Source organism: Macrosteles quadrilineatus, unplaced genomic scaffold (genome assembly GCF_028750875.1).
Source record: "Macrosteles quadrilineatus isolate MER2022 unplaced genomic scaffold, UCM_ALF_1.0 Scaffold_4__1_contigs__length_99947679, whole genome shotgun sequence".
NCBI lineage: Eukaryota > Metazoa > Arthropoda > Insecta > Hemiptera > Cicadellidae > Macrosteles > Macrosteles quadrilineatus.
Genome location: NW_026542597.1, coordinates 31,528,483 through 31,540,666, shown reverse-complemented (window position 1 = coordinate 31,540,666; position 12,184 = coordinate 31,528,483). Strand labels below are relative to the sequence as shown.

At 35.1% G+C, this 12,184-nt stretch overlaps 1 protein-coding gene across 1 annotated transcript; it reads left to right on the top strand.

Moving 5' to 3' along the window:
• The first annotated feature begins 32 nt into the window (after positions 1 to 32).
• On the top strand, positions 33 to 9,795 carry LOC128991652 (protein tipE). The gene is made up of 3 exons (XM_054414730.1): positions 33 to 368; positions 2,323 to 2,681; positions 6,875 to 9,795. The coding sequence occupies exons 1-3, from the start codon at positions 33 to 35 to the stop codon at positions 6,921 to 6,923; spliced, it is 744 nt and encodes a 247-aa protein (XP_054270705.1). The 3' UTR covers positions 6,924 to 9,795.
• The last annotated feature ends 2,389 nt before the right edge of the window (positions 9,796 to 12,184 follow it).

Here is a 12,184-nt window from a genome sequence, read left to right as displayed (position 1 = left end):
TCACCATTGATTCGGACGAGACCACGGTCATCATGGGGGCGGAGGAGAAGGAAGAGGAGCCGTTGCAGATAGAGACGCTCCTGGAAAAGGCCAAGTTCTATACGTCCTTGTGCCTCGGTACGACCGCGATACTCTCGGTGTTTGCTTTCCTCTTCCTCATCCCCTTCGTCGTGGACCCCGCCATCTCGACGATCCTTGCAGACTACGAAGGGACCCCCGTCACATGCGTGGCCGTGGAGCACGTGTACGCCGAGGGTCTCAGCAACTGCTCCTGGACGTCGTGCAAAGAAGGCTGCACCTCCTCGGCGCTGCGGTGTCACCAGATACTGGTCAACTACAGCAGAGTCACCTTCGAGGAGTTCTCTAAGGTGGGTTGAGATTTAAGGCTTTTGACTACGCTAGTGTCATTTTAGATTGAGAATAACACACGATTTGAAGGGAAAGCGGTCTAAACCCGTATGCCTACATTTAGTTGATATGTCAGTTATACTCGTGCTTCCCGCGCCGAAGTCCAAGTGAAGCTAGCTAATGGCTAGCATCTTGGACTTCAGGCTCGCAATCAACCCAGAAATTTGTCTTTACGTTTAGTAAATAATTTCTTGATTAGTTGCATAGTTTCAAAAATATCATTAAAGGCAGTAGCATTGCCATTTATGTTGCAGTAGAACTAAGTAGTATAACTTAGGTTCTACTGCAACATAAATGGTTTTGTGTCAGATACTAGTGGTAAATAGTATCTAGCAAGAACGCCATTTTGATTATCTTAGTCTCAAATCAGGGCTGATGATTACTGAGGTTACTGGTCGCAATTGACAGCCGATGCATTGTATAAATATTATACTTAACATGCATGTTTATTTAATGCAAGTATAAAGTTGTGTTTGAAGACGTATTTTACTGCATAAATATTAATAAATTAATGTCAGCCTTAAATCTTATTGTTACCTGCATACAATGGAAAATACATATCATCGTTCTAATTTACAAATTTTAAGTTTTACTTAAACTTGTGTAAAGCTAGAAGAAAAGATAGATTACTCGTTTAGAACACGGATTAACATTGATTTATCTAATAATATGACTGTATAAAACATCAAAAAAGAACTTGTATAAGAGGCGTCCTATTAAATTACTTAAACGAACCGTTTTGCAAAACCAACACTTCAACTCAAATACCTATCAGTGAGGTCGTGATTTCTTTCAATTGTATTCATTAGTAGAACAAACATGTAACACCCCACTTAACCCAGTTGCAGCTGCAAATGCAGCAGAACACAATAGGATCATGAAGCCCTTCATATAATTGATTACTGTTGATTGTAGCGTCCCTCTCACTGTTGACCTGAATTCGTTCAGTCTAATACATTACATTATTTCAGTCGTGTTTTCTAGTTAAGTTAACAAGAAGAACTTGTCCCTGTAATATTTTATTTACTCGGGAAACATTTTATATGACATAAAAGGTCGTTCTTTCTTGTTTATCTTACAAACGTATCTTATTAACATGCCGTTCATTGGAACTAAATTGACAGTATTAACTTAGTTGTTTTTTTTCTGTAAAGCGATACCTACCAAGTAAGAGTCAAGCCATTTTTCCTCAAGAGCTAACTCGTGAATCAGTATTTAAGCTTTTAAATAGAAACTCATTCACAATCCATATTGTTTGTACTTGGTCACAACATAAATTTAATGGAATTAAGTGTATCATCAGCACTAAGCTGTTGGAAATCATAAAATAATTGTATTTTCAGGGATTATTTGGGATTCAGTAGCATTTAATAACATTACAAGATTTAATCATATTTTAAAATACAATAACCTTTAGACATTCAATATTTTAACAATTAAAAACTGTTGAATACGCAAAAGGTACGCTTTTCGCAGTGATACAACCATAATCCATACAAGGAGGTTGAAAAATCTGCTCTCACTATCGTCTGTTCTCAAATAATGAGCAGTGTGAGTGGAAGTTCCCGCACTACCTCTTTTGCTCATTGTAGCCTATATGTTGCAGCTGAATGACATATTGACAAACCTGAATTATTGAGTTATTGTTTCAAAGGCATTATCGAGTAGAGAGGGGGTAGATTTCTTCCCCTTAAACCACCGATTTTTTTTGAACGTAGAGAACATATGTGATGGTACGAGTTTTGTTTTACACAATTGATTCTGTGTCATTGGACATATGTGATAGTATGAGTTTTGTTTGACACAATGGAATCTGTGTGATCTAAATTAAACCATAAACGTATCAAGGGTCAACAGCAGTGATAGACTTATTTCTACCCAAAGTCTCGCCACATTTCATTTCCCGTGTTCCAGGGCAACATGGACATAAACTCGCTGGAGTGGGACGTAGGGGAGACGAGATTCTTCATCAACACAGAAGGCTGTGGGTATCCTCCCAGAGTGAACTGTTCGGAGTTCGCTAAGAAGTACGGCTACCAGCACCTCGGTACCCCCTTCCCCTGCTTCTACAGTAGGACTTACCCCGACATGGTAGTGGCGAGGTATTCCTGGGACGACAACCTGAGACACTTAGTGTTGTCCCTGGTCATCCCCAACGTCCTGTTCGGCGTCTCCATCGGGGTGCTGAGCTACTGGTACTGCCCGGGCTGTAACCGTACCGGGTGCGGGGTCGAGAACACTTCCTACGTCGACAAGTTCAACTCCAAAGACGAGTAAGTGATAGTGAGGTGTTTGGTGAATTAGTCTTGTAGTTAGGTCTTTCGAATGGGTTTGTGGGTGAATCAGGTGCGTTTGAATTGCATCACTAGAATCAGGGTTAGGTTAAATGGAGATCGGAATGCTTTGCCGTCTTTCAATTTTGAGAGTGTTTGTGGGAGTCGTTTATATTTGATCAATAGATTTAAGGGAGGTTAAAATCGATAGGAGCCCTGGTTGAAGAAAAGGAAGGGATGTCAAACTTGTTTTGTCATACAGCTTATACTACAGATAAATTCAATTTGTTATTTTAAGGATGGGAATCAATCCCATGAGAAGTCTTAAACACATTTAGAGTGATCAAATGAATCAGTATGCCATGTAATTGAAATAGAAACAGCTAAAGTAATCTGGCCTAGTAAGAATTATCCATCTCAGGCTGTCCAAATTTTTTTAAGACTCAAATGTAATTTAGCATACAAATTTCATCTCTTTAGATCTTTCTGGAATGTGATGGCAAAAATAAAGAATCACTGACGATACGCAGACTAAAGGAACTGTTTTATTGCCATCGTAACGTTTAATGTGCCATTTTAAAGGCCAGGGTGAGCAGTCTGCTTCCGTTCACTATAAAACGACCCTCTCTTCTATTCAAGTCACTTAAAGAATTATGCATTGGCACAAGTTATCATGAGACAGACAAAAATTTGGAAAAACCCAATATGCCCGTGTCAGATATCGTTGTTAGTACAAATTAACAACCGTATAAATCGTCTTTGTCTTAGGTCCCAAACGATAAGGAGGAATAACAATGTTTTAAGACATTTTATTTTAAAATTTTACTTTAAAATATGAATGTAGGCTATAATGTTTTGAATAGAATCCCTTTTTTGTTCTCACAAAACCGATAAATCTCGTTTATTTCTCTCATCCTAATCCACCAAAAGAGCTAGGGTTGGTGGTCCGTCCCATAATATACATTCTTGGAGAGTATCTTTACATTTGATCCTTTTCGTATTGTGGCTATTAAAAAATTTTTTGAATTGGATCAATTTCTTTATTATTTAGGCGTATCGTAATTGTGGTCCACAGTTAGAACTGAAGGATTGTTGTCGTTCTCCCCCGAGCAGAGTAAAAATATCTAAACGATGATAAAAATTTCAAGTTTGGAAATAAGTCAGGTTTTTTAAAGGGGTAAGATGAATTTTGGGTAAAAAGTCTTTGTTTCGTGTGAAGACAAAAATGATAAAATATGAACAGTGTTGTAGAATAGGCACACAGATAAGGGTAAAAACCCATGACACTTCAACGTGAAAATTTCGTTCGTTCATAGGAAAAAATTGTGATTTGTGAAAAATACAGTGTTTTTAAAAGTTTTACACATTTTATATAGTATTTTTAGATTAAATTAGACGATAGAAATATGTAGTGAAATTTGCTTAGCCTTTGTAGTTTTTTATTAAAAATTCGTTTAGTTGAAGTACAAATGTTATATAGTTATAAGCTTTCTAACTAGTTTATATTCTTTACCTAATATTAATATATTATCATATTTAGTTTGTTTAAGCATAGGTCCTCTTGAATAGATGTTATTTCAATAATAGAAGCAGGGACACTTTCGAGGAGATAGACGAACGGAAGAATCAGTATCTTTTACCTACAACAAATTCTGGATATTTTACTAAGGTCTCTGGGTTCAAAATCTACTTGTGTATAATATTCTAATTATATGTCATTGTACTTCAAGGAGTTTTAAAACTTTATCAAAACATTTTTTTGGCCAACAACTAACTTTTTTCCACCTACAGGGACAAATAAACTTGTTTTATAAAATTATTTAATGATAACTAAGTAACTTTGACACATTATCTTTTTATGTCACCTTTCATTTTAAGATGGAGGCAAGAATGTCCGTAACAAATGTAACAGGCAATAAAAGACAATAAAATAATAAAAAATGCTACTAGAGACACTTGAGCGTGGAAGAAATCGCATAAATATTATTATATCAAATTTATCAAATATAAATGTTTTAGCAAGGGGTTTCCAAGAAACCATTATTTCCAGCAAGATCATCTAAGATTATAAATAAGCTTATCAGATTTTTTTTAATAGTTTCTTATTGTATTGGAGCAAATAATTTTCCATTTTCCTCTTTATTAGACAATATTTGAAACTGTTATGTTGGGTTAGTTTAAATATTGATAGCAGCTAACATGAACTATTGTACTAAAACACAGTAAGAGTGTCTTTATACAAAACCATAAATTGTATAAGTTTAGCTCTATATGCAATAAAACCTATTTTGTTTGTTGAATGTCCATCCATCGCAATGCATGCTTTCAAAGCCTTACCACGTTGAAATAGAACTGGAGATGTTGTAGTTTATATCACGTATTATTTGTATAAAAGCATTTTTGCACTTTACCTTAACTAGGAGTAGAACAGCAGAATCTCACCTTAAGGGAATTTTGACCGATCCTTAATTTATTGAAAATAAAAATAGTATAAAATTACAAATAACACCACCCTTAAGACTCGTACTTCATGCATATTGAATTACATAACAATTAATTATTACTGTGTATTGATTCAACTTCATATACGACTGTGCTTTTCTTGGGCCAGGGTCAGAATTTATATTTTTTATTTTGGAATAAACTAATGTATACGTCTAATGTATTTCATCATAAAAACGCTAAAAAATTACCATACTAGAACTACCCTACGGGTTAAAAGAATTAATTTGTTCTTCATTGCAACATTGTCATGTAATTTTCACGCACAATTCTTCGTGAGGAAGCAGCATTTCAAGGCATAAAAGCATTTTTACTCATTTGTAATGTTCTACTATTTTTTAGGTTGAGTTTTTTTTTCAGAAATACGTTGAAACATTAGATTGAATGTGAGAAAAATACTATGAAATTATCTGAGATTTTTGGAGAGCGATTAATTGAAGAATAATAATTGTTCTGTTACGTAAAATTGAGAAATCTTATTTAATTAGGTGTGATTGATTAGGCCTAGTGGGAGCGTTTCATAAACTCCAAATTTCACAAACTCCAACGCTTAAAATATTAAATGAACAGCGCGTTTCATAATGTCCAAATTTCATAAGCTCCAAAACTATAACATTCAAATAATCACTGTTTCACTATGTCCAAGTTTCACAAACTCCAACGTTTAAATATTAAATAAACAGAGCGGTTCATAACCTCTAAATTTCATAAACTCCAAATCTATAACATTCAAATAATCACTGTTTTACAATGTCCAAGTTTCACAAACTCCAACGTTTAGATACCAAATAAACAGAGCGGTTCATAATGTCCAAATTTCATAACCTCCAACGGTACAGTCTGGGCCAGAAGTCTCTCTAGTGGTTGCCACAGTCAGATAGCAGGCACCGTTCACCAGCGCTCAACTACTGATTATACGAACATTCAAGAACACTCAGCTGTGTGACTCAAATATGTGTCAGCACACAATGTGCAAATCAATTTACATTTTATCGAATTTCCCCTATAGGGAATAAGCTATTACCGTAGTACTCATGGCTATTACCGAACCACGGCAACCTCTGCGGCGACTTCTGGCAGAGACTGTACCGTTGGAGCTTATGAAACTTGGAGGTTATGAACCGCTCTGTTAATTTGATATATAAACGTTGGAGTTTGTGAAATTTGGACATTGTGAATCGGTGATTATTTGAAAGTTATAGTTTTGGAGTTTATGAAATTTGGAGGTTATGAAACGCACTGTTTATTTAATATATTAACGTTGGAGTTTGTAAAATTTGGACATTGTGAAACGGTGCTTATTTGAAAGTTATAGTTTTGGAGTTTGTGAAATTTGGAGGTTATGAAACGCACTGTTTATTTAATATTTTAGACGTTGGAGTTTGTAAAATTTGGACATTATGAACCTCACCCGGCCTAGTTGTTATATTTTGAGTTATTAAAAACAAGACTTGGGATGGTTACTGTATTTTTTTTATTTGAGTGATAAATGGGAATGACATACAGTATTTACATTAGGGATTCAAAAGTGATATTATTTTATATAAGGACAAATCAGATATTCTTTTTGATTAAATTGAGATTTTTATTTTATTGAGGGATAAGCTGAGATATGTGAAGCTATCCAGTGACTTGCTGCGTCCTCGCGTTCTGCACTGGTGTCCGCTCACGCACTATGCTTGTCGTTGCAGTGACGAGGAAGAACTGGACGAATACGAGGAGGAGGAAGAGGAGTACTGATCCAGTCTGCACCGGCTTCCCATCCTCCCATCGGTCCAATCCTAGGCCGAGGAAGCCGTGGCTCTTCCGCAGTGTCAAATATGCATACCTCGCGATTGTGTCATAACTCCGAATTTCGATGTTATAGGAATTGTCTCATAGTACAGAATGATGTGTTAAATTTCGGTGTTATAACACCATTCGGTGCTATAAGACAATTCCTATGACACCGAAATTTGAGAATTAACATCAAAATCTTCAATTAAGTGACTATTGGAATTTTTCGTCAGTATTTATACCCGTTTAATTTGAATTGCTCATGAACTACTTTTGCTCAATCCAAGCAATATTATTTTGGTTTAACCACATACATACTAATTCAAAAGGTACTATAAGTGTTTCTTACAAGACATCAGTCACCGAAACATTCCGTTATTTCCCTAATTCTTTAACTATTTTAGCATGTATAACAGTTATCAACTCACTTAAGCACCAAACCTATTTCTCAATCACTTTATTCACTATTCCGACACAAACTATTGCCCTAGTCTCTAAAATAGTGACATTTTAAGTACAATACATGTGTAAATTATTTATTGTATATACACTGTTTATTATCGAAGGAATTGCAACTGTTCTGTGCATACACCGATAGCTAGATTCTAATGTCTTCCGACATTTTAGTTCACACATTTCTTCCATCTTTACCATTCTATATTTAATTTGATCGGTGTCAGAACCCAACATATTTGTGTTCTTAAGATATTTTCATCAGATCACATTCACTGCCACGAGTATTTTTATTTTTGTTGTTGGACTTGATCTGAAACTGACGTTGATACAGAAAATCTAATAATCTCAAATGTATCTTTTGTTTTCCTGATAATTTTCTTCTATGCTATCTTTCTTATTTTTTTATCGATCACTTAATTGATTCTAAATTGCGGCAAAATATTACTTTGATGTTTCCAATCAACATTCATTTTTCTCTAATACAGTCTTCCGCTGGAACTGATGGTTTTTGGTCGCTTGGAAGAAATGAACTGAAATGCTATAAAATTTGAATAGTTACGATTTCACATTTTAAGATCGAGTTATCTCATCCAATCAACCACTAGGTATGCGTATAAATCAATTAATGATTGGGTACATGATTGTATGCTAAGTTACTAAACATAAGTTGGTGTTTCGACTTTTATATTGAAACGTTTGCTGTTTGATAAATAAATGTGAATTTGTACTCTGTGGATTTTGGATTGTGTTTCGTGTACTGAGGAAGTAGTATTATTAGCATATATATGCATTAAGTTGCTATCGTTGGGATGTCTAGGATTATATTGAAAGAACTGAGGTAAAGCTAATTTCCTGTCGGTTTACCATATAATTTAATTAACCGTGATATTCAATTAAACCCAAATTCCCGCTTTTAAGAAAGAAACTTAATTCACAGGTTAAATTAGTTACACGTTTTATATTAATTTTCTTTTAAGTGTTTTTAAGTATAAAACTTTTTTTATTTAAATATATTTAACTTAACACATTTAGGCAACAACCCATAGGTAACTTGAAATGCAGTAAGAAGTTTTTGAGTTTTCATAAAACAGCTAGTATATAATATTAAGTACTAAGTTTTGAATTCGTTTAAATATTCTGTCTTATTAACCGCACATAAGGATGGTTGTGATGAATTGCTCAACGGTAAAACATAATCAAGGCATGTGAATGCACTCTACACATATTGTTTAAAAAGACCATCAATTAATTAAACAGAAAAGTCAAATTAAACATTGAATTACATTCTGCCTCTTAATCTTTCTTCCCTTTCCTTCCTTGACCATATTGTTTTAATAAATTTTAAATTATTTAACTACACAAAGAATGTTGTACATATTATTTACAAGGAATTATGATTTCCACAATTTACTGACTCAATTTGCTTCCGATGCCTTAAGGATTCGTGTTAATATTGTGTAAACATTTCTGTATATAATGTATATTTCGTCAGTGTTAATGAATGGGTGTAAGTAATTTGTTATTGTTTTTCGATTTAAATGTGAAAGTATATGACATAACGGTTATTTTGAAAATAGCCAATCGCCCAAAGTTTACATAAATTGTTACCATATCATCTTGTTCATATTCATGGAAAGGTATGTTTGGATTTATTGTTGTTTAATTTAAATCTGTAGAGCTTGTTAACAAAACCCAATGCGTTGGGATGATCTTCAATCTATAGAAAAAGATTTATAATAAAAACAATTAACAACTTAATAATATCAATAATTTATTTGAATATGTTAAGGTAAATAATTCGAACTACATAAATTAGAAACCACGTCATGTGATTTGAAAAATAATCACTATGGTGTCAAAAATTTCCTGTGATGATGTAATAAGCATTAATTTACATATTGAGTTTTTTACTTTGCTACATTGCAGCTTAAGAAAACCATGCAAGTTATTTAAATTCTTTGATAGTTATTTTAGATGATTATAACATGTTTTATATTATATTACCTTTTATCAGAACAACAGGGTTTCAATCATAATACCGAATAGAAAGTTTACAACGGATTGTCGAAGTTACTTACGTAATACCTAATAATAATATTATCGTTACTGTATTTATATTATAGGTACTTTCAAGTACCAAAGACGACTACATCTGGCTTGTCACCGGCCATGTAAACTGTTATCAAATAACTCCATAGAGTATAACACTGTAGAGATAAGTAGTGATAAGGGAGGGTGGCAAAAGACAATACTGTACTCACTTCTGCAAATCACTAGTTTCATTCATGCATTCAAGTCACGTGTACACATCATTAATAAATTATTAACTATTAAATGATCTATGCTTTGCAGTTTCGATTATTAAATATCTTACATTTTCTGTGTGTATTGTTATTCCTCCCGCTCTAAAACAATTTATAATTTATTGAAAACATTCTATTCTCTATTACGTGTGTAGAGGTTCTACTATGTAGAGTCTCTATGTGTTTAGAGGTTCTACTATATAGAGGCTCTATGTGTGTAGAGGTTCTATGTGTGTAGAAGTTCTACTATGTAGAGGCTCTATGTGTGTAGGGGTTCTACTATGTAGAGTCTCTATGTGTGTAGAGGTTCTACTATGTAGAGTCTCTATGTGTGTAGAGGTTCTACTATGTAGAGTCTCTATGTGTTTAAAGGTTCTACTATGTAGAGTCTCTATGTGTGTAGGGGTTCTACTATGTAGAGTCTCTATGTGTGTAGAGGTTCTACTATGTAGAGTCTCTATGTGTTTAGAGGTTCTACTATATAGAGGCTCTATGTGTGTAGAGGTTCTACTATGTGGAGGCTCTATGTGTGTAGAGGTTCTACTATGTGGAGGCTCTATGTGTGTAGAGGTTCTACTATGTAGAGTCTCTATGTGTTTAGAGGTTCTACTATATAGAGGCTCTATGTGTGTAGAGGTTCTATGTGTGTAGAAGTTCTACTATGTAGAGGCTCTATGTGTGTGGGGGTTCTACTATGTAGAGTCTCTATGTGTGTAGAGGTTCTACTATGTAGAGTCTCTATGTGTGTAGAGGTTCTACTATGTAGAGTCTCTATGTGTTTAGAGGTTCTACTATGTAGAGTCTCTATGTGTTTAGAGGTTCTACTATGTAGAGTCTCTATGTGTGTAGGGGTTCTACTATGTAGAGTCTCTATGTGTGGAGAGGTTCTACTATGTAGAGTCTCTATGTGTTTAGAGGTTCTACTATATAGAGGCTCTATGTGTGTAGAGGTTCTACTATGTGGAGGCTCTATGTGTGTAGAGGTTCTACTATGTAGAGGCTCTATGTGTGTAGAGGTTCTACTATGTAAAGTCTCTATGTGTGTAGAGGTTCTAATATGTAGTTGCTCTATGTGTGTAGAGGTTCTACTATGTAGAGGCTCTATGTGTGGAGGTTCTACTTTGTAAAGTCTCTATGTGTGTAGAGGTTCTACTATGTGGAGGCTCTATGCGTGTCGAGGTTCTACTATGTAGAGGTTCTATGTGTGTAGAGGTTATACTATGTAGAGGCTCTATGTGTGTAGAGGTTCTACTATGTAGAGGCTCTATGTGTGTAGAGGTTCTACTATGTAGAGGCTCTATGTGTGTAGAGGTTCTACTATGTAGAGTCTCTATGTGTGTAGAGGTTCTACTATGTGGAGGCTCTATGCGTGTCGAGGTTCTACTATGTAGAGGTTCTATGTGTGTAGAGGTTATACTATGTGGAGGTTCTATGTGTGTAGAGGTTCTACTATGTGGTGGCTCTATGCGTGTCGAGGTTCTACTATGTAGAGGTTCTATGTGTGTAGAAGTTCTACTATGTAGAGTCTCTATGTGTGTAGGGGTTCTACTATGTAGAGTCTCTATGTGTGTAGAGGTTCTACTATGTAGAGTCTCTATGTGTTTAGAGGTTCTACTATGTAGAGTCTCTATGTGTTTAGAGGTTATACTATGTAGAGGCTCTATGTGTGTAGAGGTTCTACTATGTAGAGTCTCTATGTGTGTAGAGGTTCTACTATGTGGAGGCTCTATGCGTGTCGAGGTTCTACTATGTAGAGGCTCTATGTGTGTAGGGGTTCTACTATGTAGAGTCTCTATGTGTGTAGAGGTTCTACTATGTAGAGTCTCTATGTGTGTAGAGGTTCTACTATGTAGAGTCTCTATGTGTTTAGAGGTTCTACTATATAGAGGCTCTATGTGTGTAGAGGTTCTACTGTGTGGAGGCTCTATGTGTGTAGAGGTTCTACTATGTAGAGTCTCTATGTGTTTAGAGGTTCTACTATATAGAGGCTCTATGTGTGTAGAGGTTCTATGTGTGTAGAAGTTCTACTATGTAGAGGCTCTATGTGTGTGGGGGTTCTACTATGTAGAGTCTCTATGTGTGTAGAGGTTCTACTATGTAGAGTCTCTATGTGTGTAGAGGTTCTACTATGTAGAGTCTCTATGTGTTTAGAGGTTCTACTATGTAGAGTCTCTATGTGTTTAGAGGTTCTACTATGTAGAGTCTCTATGTGTGTAGGGGTTCTACTATGTAGAGTCTCTATGTGTGTAGAGGTTCTACTATGTAGAGTCTCTATGTGTTTAGAGGTTCAACTATATAGAGGCTCTATGTGTGTAGAGGTTCTACTATGTGGAGGCTCTATGTGTGTAGAGGTTCTACTATGTAGAGGCTCTATGTGTGTAGAGGTTCTACTATGTAAAGTCTCTATGTGTGTAGAGGTTCTAATATGTAGTTGCTCTATGTGTGTAGAGGTTCTACTATGTAGAG

Excerpts from the sequence above, each read along its gene's own strand:
- LOC128991652 (XM_054414730.1), top strand. The coding sequence starts at position 33 with ATGGGGGCGGAGGAGAAGGAAGAGGAGCCGTTGCAGATAGAGACGCTC. Across the intron at positions 369-2,322 it reads CCTTCGAGGAGTTCTCTAAG|GGCAACATGGACATAAACTC; the intron begins GTGGGTTGAGAT and ends CCCGTGTTCCAG. Across the intron at positions 2,682-6,874 it reads AAGTTCAACTCCAAAGACGA|TGACGAGGAAGAACTGGACG; the intron begins GTAAGTGATAGT and ends TTGTCGTTGCAG.